The sequence below is a fragment of the Mizuhopecten yessoensis genome, unplaced genomic scaffold (genome assembly GCF_002113885.1).
Source record: "Mizuhopecten yessoensis strain PY_sf001 unplaced genomic scaffold, ASM211388v2 scaffold6361, whole genome shotgun sequence".
Taxonomy (NCBI): Eukaryota; Metazoa; Mollusca; class Bivalvia; order Pectinida; family Pectinidae; genus Mizuhopecten; species Mizuhopecten yessoensis.
In genome coordinates, this window is record NW_018406511.1 from 340,248 (window position 1) to 358,339 (window position 18,092).

At 36.4% G+C, this 18,092-nt stretch overlaps 1 protein-coding gene across 4 annotated transcripts in view; it reads left to right on the forward strand.

Moving 5' to 3' along the window:
* Nucleotides 1-18,092, forward strand: part of LOC110452004 (neo-calmodulin-like) — a 125,195-nt gene that overhangs the window by 60,122 nt on the left and 46,981 nt on the right. The window contains exon 1 of one of the 4 annotated variants that reach the window (XM_021500248.1): nucleotides 3,990-4,097. The exons of 2 other annotated variants lie outside the window; for them this stretch is intronic. In XM_021500248.1, the coding sequence (XP_021355923.1) occupies nucleotides 4,005-4,097 (93 nt within the window). In that variant the 5' untranslated portion in view covers nucleotides 3,990-4,004. Of the gene's footprint in view, nucleotides 1-3,989; nucleotides 4,098-11,917; nucleotides 12,298-18,092 lie in introns of those variants that run through there. One more of the 4 variants, XM_021500252.1, reaches the window with a different exon arrangement.

The window sequence follows — 18,092 nt, forward strand, 5'->3', positions numbered from 1 at the left end:
TGTGTGTCAATGTGTTTCAATGTGTGTCATTGTGTGTCAATGTGTGTCAATGTGTGTCATTGTGTGTCAATGTGTGTCAATGTGTGTCATTGTGTGTCAATGTGTGTCAATGTGTTTCAATGTGTGTCATTGTGTGTCAATGTGTGTCATTGTGTGTTATTGTGTGTCATTGTGTGTTATTGTGTCTATGGTGTCTATATTTTCCATGGTGTCTATATTGTCCACGGTGTCTATATTGTCCAAGGTGTCTATATGGTCCATGGTGTCTATATGGTCCACTGTGTCTATATTGTCCACAGTGTCTATATTGTCCACGGTGTCTATATTGTCCACGGTGTCTATATGGTCCACAGTGTCTATATTGTCTGCTGTCTCTATATTGTCCACGGTGTCTATATTGTCCACGGTGTCTATATTGCCCACGGTGTCTATATTGTCCACGGTTTCTATATGGTCCACAGTGTCTATATTGTCTGCTGTTTCTATATTGTCCACGGTGTCTATAGTGTCCATGGTGTCTATATTGTCCACGGTGTCTTTATGGTCCACAGTGTCTATATTGTCTGCTGTCTCTATATTGTCCATGGTGTCTATATTGTCCACGGTGTATATATTGTCCACGGTGTCTATATGGTCCACTGTGTCTATATTGTCCACGGTGTCTGTATTGCCGCTGTGTCTATATTGTCCACGGTGTCGATATGGTCCACGGTGTCTATATTTTCCCCGGTGTCCATATGGTCCACGGTGGCTATATTGTGCACGGTGTCCATATGGTCCACGGTGGCTATATTGTGCACGGTGTCCATATGGTCCACGGCGTCTATATGGTCCACGGTGTCTATATGGTCCACTGTGTCTATATTGTTCACGGTGTCTATATTGGCCACGGTGTCTATATGGTCCACGGTGTCTATATTGTTCACAGTGTCTATATTGTCCACGGTGTCAATATGGTCCACGGTGTCTATATTTTCCCCGGTGTCCATATGGTCCACGGTGTCTATATTGTCTGCTGTCTCTATATTGTCCATGGTGTCTATATGGTCCACTGTGTCTATATTGTCCACAGTGTCTATATTGTCCACGGTGTCAATATGGTCCACGGTGTCTATATTGTCAACTGTGTCTATATTGTCCACGGTGTCCATGTGGTCCACGGTGTCTATATTGTTCACAGTGTCTATATTGTCCACGGTGTCTGTATTGCCGCTGTGTCTATATTGTCCACGGTGTCTGTATTGCCGCTGTGTCTATATTGTCCACGGTGTCAATATGGTCCACGGTGTCTATATTTTCCACGGGGTCCATATTGTCCACGGTGTCTATATGGTCCACAGTGTCTATATTGTCTGCTGTTTCTATATTGTCCACGGTGTCCATATAGTCCACGGTGTCTATATTGTTCACGGTGTCTATATTGTCTACGGTGTCTATATGGTCCACAGTGTCTATATTGTCTGCTGTCTCTATATTGTCCATGGTGTCTATATGGTCCACTGTGTCTATATTGTTCACGGTGTCTATATTGTCCACGGTGTATATATTGTCCACGGTGTCTATATGGTCCACGGTGTCTATATTGCCGCTGTGTCTATATTGTCCACGGTGTCTATATTGTCCATGGTGTCTATATTGTCCACGGTGTCTATATTGTCCACTGTGTCTATCTTGACTCTAGTTGCCCAAAGTTATAATTGGGAAATGGGTCGAATAATTATCAAGGGAAAGAAAAGTCGATCTTAACATGATATTAAGTAGCAAATTGAATCTAGCCTGCAAGACATCAAAAACCATGAGTGATATGTCATTTAAAATTAGGAAGATTTAAATCTCCGAAGGCGTGCCTGATTGAGTAAAACTTCGTCATTTTTCATCAAAAACTTATATTTAAATATTACAAGACTTAAACAGGACTTGACTAGCTTATATGTATTGACTATGCCCTCCGGGAGTTACTACACGGTGTTCACCGTTCAGGTTTTATGTTTTAATGGTAGCACTCTTTCATCTTTCTACACGATCATATGTGAGAATATCGGAGAATTGATGAATTACAAAAGCTGTGTTACAAGCCACACAACACAGAGCTCTGTTGAGTTTTGGGGTGGCTGGTTTTGATGTTCCAGAAGTTAAAACTGTTGCTCGAGATGAAGCCGAGGGGCAGCAGTCCAGACTAACAGTCAACCGAAGATATGCTTCATGTCAAACAAACAAACAAAACGAAACAAAAAGATTATTGATTCGTCTCCTTCAGCTTGGCCTCCGAAAATATCGTGACGTGCAATTTTGGTAACAAATGCGCCTTTAACACAGCAATATGAGATAATGTCAGAATAAATAATTTCAGTATCAAAACATTTGCTTCTACCAGTCTGTGGCAGCTTCAATAGCACTTGCTTTTTCTTTCTCTGTTTCATGACAGAAGTGGAAGATTAAGATGTAGTGTAGATGGAAGTTTAAGATGGTTTGTAGGTGGAAGCTTCAGATGGGTTGTAGGTGGAAGAGTAAGATGGGTTGTAGGTGGAAGATTAAGATGGGTTGTAGGTGGAAGAGTAAGATGGGTTGTAGGTGGTAGATTAAGATGGGTTGTAGGTGGAAGATTAAGATAACAAAAATAATTATTACAATACATTACAAAAGACACATTTGCTCTGGTATTTTTTTTATATAAAATCTTGCATTGATATAATATTGGGTTGTTATTTGAGTTATTATACACTGTAGGAAGTTCCTAGGCAATGATTAATTTGTACCGACACCTGGACAGGATGTTTAGCTCACAGACACTGTACTATTTCGTATCTTTAAATGCATCCATACCCATTGAACGAAACAGTCAGCATTCATTTTAGGCATATTTGAATACTAAATAACCCAACCCGATACTATTTTATCGTCACTTGTTCTCTCGTACAACGACGTATATAACTTAAATAATTTTATTCATTTTATGTTTTGCGCTTTGCGAAAAAAACAAGATAGCCACAAACCTTCAGTTCACATTGGGGTTTAAATCACGAACAAATCTTGTTTTAATCTAGTGTGTTAACATTTTTTAAAATTTGATTTCACAAGTTTTGAAACTCAATGAAAGCATAAATCGGAAAAAAAGTGTCAAAAACTAGATACAATTTATTTGAGGAACTGTTTACAGTACAATGAAAATGACGACAATGGCAGCCATTAAATATTCCATTATTGAACTCTATGCTATGCTAAAGTTCACCTGTTCGACATCAGCTTTATAACTGAGTTTGCTGTGACAGTTTTAAAATGTCAAGTATTATGAAAATACCATGCAGTAGAGTGGCAAATTATACAATATTTTGTTTTCTGTTATACGTCAATTCAGAACGTGTGGAAAGTTATTTATAGAATAAAGATGTGGTGACAGCTACAACAGTTTGCAATGTAATGTTGTATAACAGGACATGTTTTGGCCTAAAGTTATGAATATGTCGACCAAAACAGATATAAATCCTTCAGTATTCCGTCTTTTCGTATTGCAGAGTTATCTGCTCTTGTGAGCAGGTATTGATTGTTACGTCGTTTTCTTTAAAATTGATGACGTTACTCTCACTAACCAATGACGTACCAATTAATACCTGCTCACAAGAGCAGATAACTCTGCAATACGAAAAGACGGAATACATTATAATGCAAGTATATGTTAACCTACTTTTAAGTCTATAACACTTTGAACCATTTCTAGAGTTTCAATCGCCTTTAAATACATTAGATGGTGTTAAACAACTTACAGTACCACACTCATGTAATCCCAACAAGAGTAAACCAAGGACCGCCATCCTTAGCTCAGGTTAAATATTACTATACAGTTTTGTTGACAAGTAAGCTAAAATCTATCACAATAAACACTCGGAGTCAGAACGTGTTCAGGTGTGACTGGACACACGAAGTACGTACGTACATAGGTCCCCGCTTTAATCATCTTACAGACAATTACACCCGGCCTCCACTGAGTCCCGGAGGACGACAGATTAATGTTAGTGTCGTCTGCAAGTGTTGTGAAACGTGTGCACCATACATTCGAGACATATGCACTTCCTGGAGCGACAGCGGCAGCGGTTCCAGTAGTAAGTACTGTGTACATTCCCATTCAAGTATATATGCTTTCATGCTTTTTCATTATTCGATAATAAGTTTATGTTTCTATACTTTTTACTAAAACGTTCAGTCCGTCAAGTTATTGTTTACATACAAAAGAGTTAAGTTAACACATGACTTAGCAAATGTTATATGTTTATAAATATAAATATATATGACATGTAACAATGACAGCACGGGCTATTAATTTAAAAGTGTATTACCGTAGAACAATGAAATATAAGATAGTCTGTCTATCTCGAAGCGGTATTCTTCCGCGATAGATTTGTGTAGTTTGGCCTAGCTACATATTAACAGAGTCAATCAGAGAAGGAGAGTAAAATACAGATGTTTATTGTAAAACAGTGTAAACACAGCAGTGAGAGGAAGGGATCTTGTATTGAGTCGGATACTTGTTTATCCTGACGTTGAAGCTTACTATTTTGGCGATTTTGTTCTTTTTAATGTAAGCGTTCTTCTCCAATCTACTGGGTTTGTTGAGTGTTTAAGTCTGGTATTGTTCTTTCTATTGTTATATCACTAATATTAATGCAGTGTTGCTTGACAATGATTAATTAAACCACTGTTGTACACAATTAGTTTTGTTCAAATACTCCTTTCACTATGTTCAACAGTGTTGACATGGATAACTGTAATTATTAGTGTCGTTGGATATTTTTACGATCTTTACAAAGTTAGCCTACATACTCAATAAACAAACGTTTTATATTTACAATATAATGTAAATAATTGATGGTATGTTACTAATATGTATTTGTCGATACACATGCCGAACATCGTTGTGTACACGTGTCCTCGTGCGTAATTGTTTAAATGTCAAACATGTAATATATACACTTTTTATAATGGTGTAAACAATGGACATATTAGAATACGGTGTCCTTAAACCGTGTTGAAGAGTTGCGCCATATTTGTTTTGCATATCACTCTCCAGCATTGGACTACTTTTGGTATCTGAACTGCTAATGCAGTGATGTAAGTGGGTAACTCTGACCTTAGTCTGACCTATGTTTTATCACACCTGCTTAACATTATGATCAATATGCAGCCATGCATTTCACCATTTTACACTATGGTTACGTGACGTCATTGTTGCGCCGATTTGCTGTGCTGTTGGATTCATTTTGAGCAGATTTAATTGAATAATAATACGTATTAACTATGAGTAAGGTTTTGCATGAAATATAAAAAAAGCACACAAAGACCAGCTGAAGGTATATAAGCTAGTATGTAATATAACAATATGCCACATGTCTATATAGAAGATGTGTTCCTACGTACTGGCTATGTCTGTGTCTACGGTTCTATATGGTGTCCCTATGGCTGGGAATAATACAGTAACAGTCGTACTGGCTATGTCTGTGTCTACGGTTCTATATGTTGTTTACAGTCTTACTGACTATGTCTGTGTCTACGGTTCTATATGAACCATTAACCTTTTTTCTTTTGTTTTTTTGATGAACTTTGTGACTTAACAGATATATGTCGCGTTAGGAAATAAGGTCAAAATCTGTCTGACCCCCGTAAAACCTATGGATTTAGTGTCAGATTTAACAAAATCTATATTCTACAACTATTCTTCAGACTTTACTTCAGGTGTGTTTCTATAAATATTCATGCATGATTAGACGTTGAGGTATTGTTACTTTGCCGCAAGTGGACAAAAGAGCACAGTTGAGAGTATTCAAATCATCTGGAAATGTGACTTAAAATTAGCATTTGCGTCATAGCGTAAAACTCCATATGTTGATACTACCTGAACGAACCTTTTATATTCGGCCCCGAATCTACTCACTCCCCACTTCCTTTCCCGTCTTTCATCTACTTTCTCTTCCATTCACCCTTTACTTTTTGTGATAAAGTTGATTTAGACCCAAAATACAACTACGATATTATTATTTTGTAAATTTATCTCTGTGTACATAGTACGTCACGTGATGTAAATGTAATTCATATGCTGTATTCGTGGAGAAGAGCTTGTAGGTTGTAAGAACTTGTCTCTCATCCATTTGTCTGTTTCGACAATAAAATATGTTTAAATCACATGAATATAGCCTAGTGTGGACTTTAAATCTTATCTGAGATACCTGTTTGCTCAAGGGCAGTGCTGTTTTCTTTGTGATCAAAATCAAAGATTAAATGCTCATATACAAAAGTGAACGTCGTAAAATTCACACAGCAACCACACAGAGAATAGGAGTTGTAAGATGTAAACCAATTTCATCGCTCAAGTAATGCAATATCAAAGGACGTTGGTTTACTAGAGCGCACTCAATATTATACAGTGCGAGAAACTATTGTGTAGTTTTAAAGTAAACTTGTTTTTGAGAAATATTCATAAATGTACAGTTAAGTTTGTACGTTATAGCTGCAATGCCATGGCCGTAGGTTATCATTTAAGTCAAATAAGATGCTCCAATATTTACCATATCCGCAAACGTTTCATTTTGTTTGTATAGTGCGAAACCGCATGGGAGATTCTAAACGTGTTTAAAACGTAATGACCTATTCGCCAAATGAGCGAACATGTTTTCGTCTTAGCCGCGCTTTGGGAAACTTGTACTTATGTTTTTTGTTGTTATATTGTTTTATGCTAACAAATCTGAATTAAGGCATGTACGTCTCTTAGTTTTAAGCATCGATACCCATGCGTTTGCAGTTTAATTTGCAACCCCGAAACTGAAGTCTCTGGTTAGTGGGGTATAATGCAGATTAGGAATTATTTTTTTAAATATTATTCTTGTTGTGGTCGGACAGGTGACCCCATACCTTTTCACGTCTAAAGTTCTCTCCATTTGCGAACATCACATTTAACTGACAGGAAATTAATGCCCATAAGGTGACATATTCAAAATACTCTTTACATTAAAGCATGATATTTGATAGTGCAGATTTTCTATCTTTTTACACATCTTGATGTTAAAAATTTGGAAGAACATTAACTAATTAAGCTGACATTGAAAACAAAAGGTTAGTTTTTGAAACGTTGACGAAATGTTCGGGTTTTGTTTGTATTTAAGCACACTTACAATTTAAATAACTTACCATTTATAATCCATACCAGCCACAGTGAGGTTATAAAAAATTGTATCTGAATGAACGTAAGAGTAAATAATAGGCTGGCTTTTCCCTTAAAATAGTGCCACATTTATTCTTCCAAGTCTATATTTAGAATTACAATTTCCCCTTTTCTGGTTAACCAAAGGTAAAACTATGTGACAGGGACGATGTGGGGGTCCCGTTACACTTACGTAGTTGCCAGGTAATTTAAACTGAGGAATGTCTCTTTACGTCCGTAATACCTACTATACTTACGTACATACTGGCACTTTACCTTGACCCCGTACAAACCAAGGCCTAACTGAATGTCTAGTTTGCTTATCAAAACCGCCCTTAATGTGTTATGTCTTGATTTTCGTAAGATCTGAATATCTTTAACTGGGCAGAAATACAATGAGATGTACCACAGATTCAAAACATTAAGATAGATATAAAACTCCTGACTATCCATTTCGTATCTGAAGCCATTATTACACGTTTCGTACAGGCTAAAGTCTACTAAACTTTACAGCGACATCGACAAGATTTCTACAGATGATCAACACAAATTTAATGGTTTAATTATATAAATAGTAAAATCTACTGAAGTACGAAAGACAACATTGCAAAGATCAACTCACTAATAACGAAGGATTGTTTTTAACAAAAGGCATTTGGACAGGAAGGATAGGATATTTTCGCCGCAAAACACATCTAGACTGATATCCAAAGAGACTTGTTCGTATTCTGTAGGATCTCTCACTCCGTGAATGTGTTCGGATTATTCAGAGTGAAATTATTTCTACTGAAATTAACTGTTGGTGTTTGTATGTAGGAAAGGGATAGTGATGTTAGCGGGAACACTCCTAGGAACAGACAGGTATTTACTACATACATACTCTTCCTAGCAATATGTTAAAGAATTGGAAAAAAAAACCACATAAAATATCCCCTAGTAATATGTTTAATGTATTGCTGTCTATACTAGGTTTAATGGATTGCTGTCTTTACTATGTTTAATGGATTGCTATCTATACTTTGTTTAACGGATTACTGTCTATACTATGTTTAATGTATTGCCATCTATACTTTGTTTAATGGATTACTGTCTATACTATGTTTAATGCATTGCTATCTATACTTTGTTTAATGGATTGCTGTCTATACTATGTTTTACTATTGAACAATGTATTCATTTGAACATTTTTAATATGCTCCGTTTCTTTTTCCATATATTTCATTGACGCATTTAATGCAAGTACATTCATGTAATCTTTTTAAGACGTCGCAATTTCTAGACGTCCGCATTATGTGTACTTTGTTTATGACGTCATTATTTTTGACGTCTAAATACCTTAATTTCAGTCTTTTCGTATCAACTTGAATTTGCTTTTTGTATTTATTAAACCTTTGGATATAGTCATTTCCTATGCCAGTCATGGCAAGTGATCCATTTTAGACAGCACAAAACTAAATAGGATTGCATTTGTCCGTTAATGAAGCACAATACATATAGTCAAACATAGCTCTGGGTGAAAAGCCATGGTACAAAATGCTCGAAGAAGAATATATACATGTATCCTCAAATATTAAAAGCCCTGGACAGAGTGATGACAAATCAGCCATATAAATGTCCATTATAACTATAAATTAATGACTCATTAAAAGTAATCGTAAGTAGCCCGTACATAAAGATGCTAAAAGGTTATCCAATTATATAGTCATAATTAAATACCCCAGTCCATTGTTAGCCATGCATACATCTTTCGGCAAAATCCATTAATCAGTGTATCTCGAAGTGGTTGTGCTGACTTACCTCGATTACAGCTGATCTTTCTCCGCAGCAGGCGTCTGGCTCTGATCATGTCGTTATATTTCAATTCTATATTTTGTTCCTTCAATTATTTTTTGCCTCAAGTTTTTACAGAAAATGTTCTGATCTGTAACATGCATCACCACATAAGTAAAATCGTATCATCCTTTCTGTTTTGTCATTGATCCAATATCTTGCTTTCTGTAATATGACATGTCTTAAAGAATTAACCAAATATCTAACGTCCTGTAATATGACATGCTTAAAGAATTCACATAATATCTTACGTTCTGTAATATGACATGCTTAAAGAATTCACATAATATCTTACGTTCTGTAATATGACATGCTTAAAGAATTCACATAATATCTGACGTCCTGTAATATGACATGCTTACAGAATTCACATAATATCTTACGTTCTGTAATATGACGTGCTTAAAGAATTCACATAATATCTTACGTTCTGTAATATGACATGCTTAAAGAATTCACATAATATCTTACGTTCTGTAATATGACATGCCTTAAAGAATTCACCTAATAACTTACGTTCTGTAATATGACATGTCTTAAAGAATTCACCTAATAACTTACGGTCTGTAATATGGCATGTCTTAAAGAATTCACCTAATAACTTACGTTCTGTAATATGACATGCCTTAAAGAATTCACATAATATCTTACGTTCTGTAATATGACGTGCTTACAGAATTCACCTTATAACTTACGGTCTGTAATATGAAATGCTTTAAAGAATGTTGATCCAATATTGTACTTTCTGTTTGTTATATGATATGCCTTAAAGAATTAGTCTAATATCTTACTTTCTGTGATATGACATGCTTTAAAGAATTCACCTACTATCTTACGTTTTGTACACATATTACAGGCTTATAGAATTCACCTAATACCTAAGTTCTGTGATATGACATGCGGCTGTTGTACATTTGCAGTCATGTAAAGGTTGCTGACATTTCTGTTATGTATTATTTGTATGTTAACGTGACCCTAGAATTTGGGAGAATTTATGTATGTAAATAAATTAAAACGAATCCAATCCGTGTAATTTTTTACATTTATAAATATCTGAATGGAAAACAAATTTATGAGAATAAGTTGAATAGCATTATGAATTATATAACTGCAAGTGGAAGGCTTAATTACCCTATATTTCAGTATGTGTGAAAAGGACATATCTGGGGCCAGTGCATTCAAAGTTCAAAGGTTAGGAAGAAATTAAATGATTGATCATGTTACATGTTAGCCTATTTTATTAGTAAAACCTTAGTAGATTATATGCGAACTAACATATGGAATAACTCTCGTTCTTATTAAAACCGTGTATTCATGATACAAGATATAACACGATACAGTTATGACAGTTTTAAATTATTTGAATGTGTTGTTAAGTAGGGGACACACATAACCCTGGTGTCGTTGAGTGTGAACAGGTGTATCAGCAATATCTTCAGTTAATTATTAAATGTAGTTTATAGTGCCAGTACAATACTTAAACCCGGTACTGGTAGATAGTACGTAATTCCAGTGCAATAAGATAGCTAAATTTATATACTAGTGTTTATAACTAAAGGCAAATTACAGTATAAAGTTCTTAATCAAAGCACTTGTACAAATGTAGATAAATATAATTGTATTTGTGCAGATAGTACTAAATCTAGATACTGGAAGCGAGTGTTGATTTCGTGTACAGATATCACATATAATTGTACTTTTAAATAGTACCACATCGCAGTACTGGTAGACTGTACCGAATCAGTCCTAGTGATTGTAGACATACCGGGAGACTGTACCGAATCAGTCCCCGTGATTGTAGACATACCGGGAGACTGTACCGAATCAGGCCTAGTGATTGTAGACCTACTGGACGACTGTACTGAATCAGTCCTAGGGATTGTAGACATACCGGGAGACTGTACCGAATCAGTCCTAGTGACTGTAGACATACTGGTAGACTGCACTGAATCAGTCCTAGTGATTGTAGACATACTGGTAGACTGTACTGAATCAGTCCTAGTGATTGTAGACATACTGGACGACTGTACTGAATCAGTCCTAGTGATTGTAGACATACCGGTAGACTGTACCGAATCAGTCCTAATGATTGTAGACATACTGGTAGACTGTACCGAATCAGTCCTAGTGATTGTAGACATACTGGACGACTGTACCGAATCAGTCCTAGTGATTGTAGACATACTGGTAGACTGTACTGAATCAGTCCTAGTGACTGTAGACATACTGGTAGAATGTACTGAATCAGTCCTAGTGATTGTAGACATACGGAGCACGGAGCATATTGGAACGGATTCGGTTATATTTTGGACAAAGTAAAAAGAAATGAATTTCATCTTCGGAGGAGTTCGCGCAGAAGTCACAGAATTTGTTATTAGTTAAATTTTAAGAGTATCTATGTTTGTTTAAAGCACTTAGTCCCATTCTTATTCTAGAGTAATTGATTTTTCCTTTCCCATGTCCATATGCATATAAAGAGTTTGTTTGTGGAGTGGATAGATTTGACAGTGCTAGAGAGAAAGACGTTAGTGAAGAGCTATTTCTCAATGCTTCAGGTAGGTTGTTCCAGTCTCGTATTGATTTTGGAAAGAAGGATTGGTGATAGAAAGATTTTCTTGACAGGATAGGAAGAATAGTATTAGAATTTCTAAAGTTGTAGTTTTGTGTTCGATGACTCTGATTGGACAAATAGTTTTCAAGTATGGCGGACATAGATCGTGCTTAATTTTAAATAACATTTTAAGTCTGCAATGTTTTCGTCTCTCACTTAGTTTTTCCCATCCCAATTCACCCAGCAGTTTAGTATATTTGGTAACCTTATAACCGCCTGTGCATATTAATGCCGCCCTACGCTGAACACTTTCAATAACCATACCAACCACCAGTAGTGTCCTGACTGGTATGTAGGACTGAGGTATATCGCCTACCATACCCAGCAGTAGTATTGTCCTGACTAGTGTGGCTTTACTGGTTCTACTGTTTTTACAACAAGCGCTCGTTTACGACACATCAATATATGCACTGGATTGGGTTAATAGATGAAACGTGACACAGCCGAGACTAACGTAGCACACGTGTTCCGTTCGAAATCGCGTAACACCGTCTCAGTCTCTGCTCCCTATCTGTTTATTCCGCGAGAGTAGCACAAACCCTATAGTATTGTGTGTAGGGAAACATGGTTTAAGCATCTTTCCGCCCAAAAGATGCTGTTACTAGGAAGAATGGGACGCTGGTGATCATGGGATTTTAATTGGATTTGGAAAGAATTTTCACATATCAAGGTAAGCTGTCCCTACTATAATTGTACGTCTGTAGTATTTCGATTATTGGATACGTATGAATAGTAAACAGTTGGAGCCACATGTATTATAGCATTCCTTACGATCGGGCTGCTGACTGAGAGGCATACACATGCTCGCGTCAGTCGCTGAAGACGTGCAGATATTGGTCTAGATTTCAAGAAGCCTTTTTGAAACTATTTCATAGAAACAAAAACTATATAACCCATGCTTCTCGCATGCAGTCAACTTGGAAATCAAAGAGAGGTCTTAGTCAGGATTCGTAATTGTAATCACCATCAGCCAGTGTTGCGGGTACGGAGAGTTAAACTAGTCAGATTACTATCTATTGTGTATCTGGTTTCAATTTTACATGGTATTGTACTTCTATGTGTATTGATATATTTATGTCAAAGGGACAATTTAACCTCACATATCTGTTGAATCTTGTTATAGCAGACCATAAAATACAACGTTCTGTATTACCTACTAGTCTGAACTACTTGGTATGGGAGATCCCTTGTCATGGCGAACTGACAAGTTCCCGGTATTTGCAAACAATATCAAAATTTATAAAATCTTTGTATCGATCTCTTCCAAATACGGAAGGTATGTGATAAAAACAAGACCCCACACTTGTGTTTTTTTCTAACGAATCAGAAAGCACGAGTTTATTGCGCACTCGTAATATATATTCGTCCGCACATTAAACTCGTGCTTTCTGATTCGTTAGAAAAACACAATTGTGTGGTCTTGCATATTTATCATATTGATACCATGTTATGCAATGTCATAAAACCAACACATGAATTCTGTTTATGTAACGTGTGTAAAATCACTCAGGAAATGACGTCACAATTGAATAGGAACAATCAATGTGACGTCACGTCATTGTGAAGCGGACGCTATTTTCACTGTTTCAGAGGCGGCCAAGTGCAAAAAATATCGCTTTAGATCACAATTTTACAGTTTTCTTTGTATCATATGATAAACAGAATCTGTCATTCCTTTCCATTCATGTTGGATTTATGATACTCGTTTTGGATTTTTCATATTTGCTCGCCAGAGGCTCGCAAACATGAAAAATCCAAAACTTGTATCATCAATAAAGGAGATAGGGATTGGGGAGGCTGATTCAGGGCAGTTCAACTTGCTTGGGACCATATCACGCTGATGATGCTTCTATTATTGCAAGAACAAATAGAAGCAATATAATGTATTTGCCTGCTGTCTATCAAGCACCAGACTTATACATGGTACTACCTCCTTCAAGCTATGTAAAGAAAAGAACTGCAGACTTAATTATTTGACTATAAAAGATTAATTTTCAAGAACAATGACGACAGTTTAAATGTGTCTCTACATATGCAAATATGTAATTCTCTTATAGTATCATTTGACAAATATATATATACGATAGGTTTATAAAGTGTTGTACTAATATTGATAGAATTTGCTACTCGTCTGTGTTGTAGACAGATAAATCTCAACCCATGGCTAACACTGTCCAGGTAAAGGACCAGTGTTTGCTTAGTACTATTTGGTTTTGTTTAGTATTGTTTAACGTCCTATCAACAGCTATATGGTCATTTAAGGACGGTCTCTCCTGTGTGCAAGATGAATGCGTGAAGTGTATGCGTGTTTGTTTTGGAAGACTTCAATATGTTCGTGTTTGTCTCCTTGTGATAGCGCGGAACTGGTGTCGACTTTATAGTGGTACCTCATTGAAGCATACTGCCGAAGACACCAAGCAGGACACCCCACCCGGTCGCATTATACTGACAACGGGCGAACCAGTCGTCCCACTCCTAAATTGCTGGGCGTGAACCCTTAGACTGTCAGAGGGCCGATTTGGGCCGATGTGATTTTTACATTGACTGCCACAATGCCGATCTGGGCCGATTGAATTTTAAAGAATGTTGACGTCACGCTCGGCGTTGTCCATAACGTCATCGATTCTTGTGGCATGAGCCGACAGGGAAACTGTTCTGTGAGGCGATTTATGTTCAAATTTCAATCACTGTAAAAAAACGACATCGGTATCGAAGACGCACATGTCGTTTACCGATGGAAAGCTGAGAACCTTATCTTGAAGCTCATATATATAAGATGACATGTTTTCCCCGTTCTCTGAAATACCCGTCCACGGAATATAGGAACAAGAACAAAATCACGACGCCACAGTTTATACTGCGAGTACTGTTTCCTGCTTTTCACACAGTTCACTTTTCTATTGTGAGCTCTACTTTCTGTATCGTTGTTAAGTGATAGAGCAGGGATATAGACGTAGTTCAGATCGGTGGGAATTTTGTTTGATTCATTGATTCCTCTTGGACTTTCTGTAAAAAAAATCGGAGCCAACGTGTCAGTATATTACAGACTTTTTTTAAACCGTGCTGTTAGTGGTCTATTTGTACTTGTATTCATTGGAGATAGGACATTGGATATGGCCAGTGGACAAGGCGGGTGCCAGGACTCGTTGTTGTTTTAAACTTGTGCATAATTCCAGTATACAAGTAAATAAATATTCTTCAAATAAAAAGAAAACTACAGACATACCAATAGATACATTGTATGTCATTGAATATACACACAGTTACCTCTCCTGAATTTCGTTTTTGATTTTACTTGTAGCGCGACTGAGCCAGGGTATAGTTTTATTGTCAGAGATTCAGGACTCGAATCCCATTCGGAAGATTTTGCATTTTTTTCTTATCTTTATCATCTTTTTTCTCATAAATGTTCCATAAGGTATGTCTCTTTTACTTTTCACAAATGATTGATAAAATACTAGAAACAATTTCCAGTGCATAGTGAGTAACGTAGCTGGGGGCGGGTTCGTATTCGCATATCCGAAAGGAGTATTATGGAATCGAATCAATGGGTGTACTCTACGCCAATTTTCGCTGTAACACGTACATTTGTACGCGCACTGCGCTAGCGAACGCAGAGTTCTGTTAAAAATCTTCCGGCTTAAGAGGAGTTGTGATGCTCTAAGTTGCTTCAAAACGTTTACTAATTAGCGACCTAGTTTAACAAGATGTACCGTCGTAACCTCGGCGAGAACTAATACTTGAATCAATACTTGGCAAGAAAGGTAATGATTTATTGAACTTGGAGACGTCAACAAAACACTGTACTGTATTTAATTGTCAATTAATATCGACTAAAATATTGGGTTCTTTGTTTTGTTTTACTGGTTATGTTAACTGAATAAAACCATTGATTACTTACAAGAATGTCTTACAAATTCTTCATTAGATGTGAGTAAATGTTGTTGAAAATAACTCATTCAACTGATTCAGCATCATCTTGGTGCATTTTGACGCTGCACAGGTGCCAATAGCGGAATTTCATTTCTCTCTGTCTTTGGTGGATAGGGGCCGCGGTGGGCCAAGTGGTTAAGGCGTCTGACATTCTGCTACCACTAACCCTCCACCACTGGGTCGCGGGTTCGAGGTCTACGTTGGGCAGTCGCTAGGTACTGGCCGTTGGTCGGTGGTTTTTCTCTGGGAACACCGTCTTTCCGCCACCTGACCAAAACCTGGCACGTCCTTAAATGACCATAGCTGTTAATAGGACGCAAAGCACAAACAAACCAAACTTTGGTGAATAACGTTATGCAAGGCTTATTGGGTATGTTTTGCTATGCATGGTGTTTTACATTTTTTATTTGTGTAACATAAGTGTCTATTACGTTGTCAACAATTGCCTTTATCCCCTGCCCTACCACCAGATGAATAAGCCTACATGTATACATTAGAATTAGTAGCGGTACCGGCAGTATCTGCCTGTGATTGGAAGACGAATACCAGTACGAAATAAGGCAAATGACTCACTGGTTAAGTGCAAGTTTAACTCAAAACGAGTATCGTAAACAATATCGCAACTCTTTTGAAAAGATATCTTCGAAATCCAAGATTCCCGCTTTCGATATGGTACTGAGCGTGTAACACTTGGACTTCCAAATTGCAGAAAACAAAGAACGTTTTCTATCATTGTGTACAATAATAGATCGTATACATATTCTACTTCGTTGTCATATAATAAAGGTAAAAGTATTCACTTACTTCCACATATAAGTTTCTGCAATATACAATTATTCCGGCTGGTATAACAACATGCGCACTAAGTATTGGTTTACATTACATCATATGAAGTAAAAGATAATGATTTCAGCATTCCGTGGAGAGGTATGAATATTGGTCTGACTTTCCTTTACAGATACATGCATTATTAATAAATAGGATTACAATTACCATTTAATCATTTCAAAATATCAAATGTGCATAGCTTTACACCTGAAACATACAACTGATAATTATTTATTATCAAACCTAATACTAGTGTTCATGAGGAGCTATATGATGATATACAGGTTAATCTAAAATAAAATGCATTTCTAGTTGTTTCAGAGTGCTCATGTACTGATAATAAATTTCACACAATTTTAATGACAAGAGTAAAACTAATAAATGCAATAAACTTGAAGTTTTACATCCATGTTTTTAACTGATATTCTTGGTTGTAGTATTCCGTATTAAAACCTACCTCTCCCTGCAGTTTGGTACCACTTTGAAATCATTTTCTCATAACAATCCATAATCTGAATGCAGTCCGAGTTGGATGCCTCATTTTTCAGCAGTATCGGGAGCCAACATATACATGGTTTCTGGGTCATAGTGTCCTATAATAGGTGCTGGCTATGATTTGGAATGACTGATCTCATCCACTCGACCTCATCAACATACTTGACAAGAACTCTTGCCAAGACAGTTTTCAATGAGTTCATGTATATTTTTGTCTCCTCCAATGACAGAAGGAAAGTGCTGATATCATTGGCATCAATATCTGGAAGAGGTTTTGTGTTGTCATACTTGTCCAAGTTTATCCGATCTGCTGTCCAATCTGAGGCAAAGTAGTGGATATCTTTATTGGCATGGTCAAGACGGATGTCATTGGCACGTACATATAGATCCAGGTTGTCGCCATTTCTCTTTCAATCTTTACCATCAGAAATGTGCTGAATCAGTTTTTCCTCACTAAAGTCCCCAAACTCTGCCATGATATTTCTTTTTGTCTCGTGAGATAGGGTGATGTGAACCTTGTTCAATCTCTCCAACAACTGATCATGGAATATACATAATCAATCAGTATATACCTTTGAAACTTTGTATAATGCACAAAGTAAAAAACAAATTTTGATAAAAAAGATTAATATATAGAGATATACTTTAAAAAAAAAAGTCTCAGCCAACTTTCTTGATATTGATAATACTTAACTTAACACTTTACAAACCATCCTTTACATCAATATTACCAAACTTATCTGACCACCAGTTAAAACTGACTTTGGAAGTAACAGATTCGTCATCATTCCACATCAGTAATTTGAATCTAAACGGGAAGTTGAAGAACAGTTTGTCATGGTGATACATTTAGCATTAAAATTTATTTTCAAATAAGAACTACATGTTTTATATAGTCTTATGGTACAGGGTTCCTAAATAAAATTATATAATGTGATTTATATAGAAGAAAATTTTCACAAATTTCAAGTATTGTTGAAAAGACAATGTGCAGTATTTCACTTTTATAACTTGTTTTTTGTATCTGATGAATAAGATAAAGAAAACTTAAGTATTCAAACCTTACTGTGCCATCTGATCCTTTCTCTTTCACACACTAACTCCATGTGAATACTTTACTCATGTATAAAAATAGTGTAAATAAAAATCAGTGAACATAAACTCTGTCAGTACAAACACTGTTAAGTAATAAAAGTATATTATGTTAGT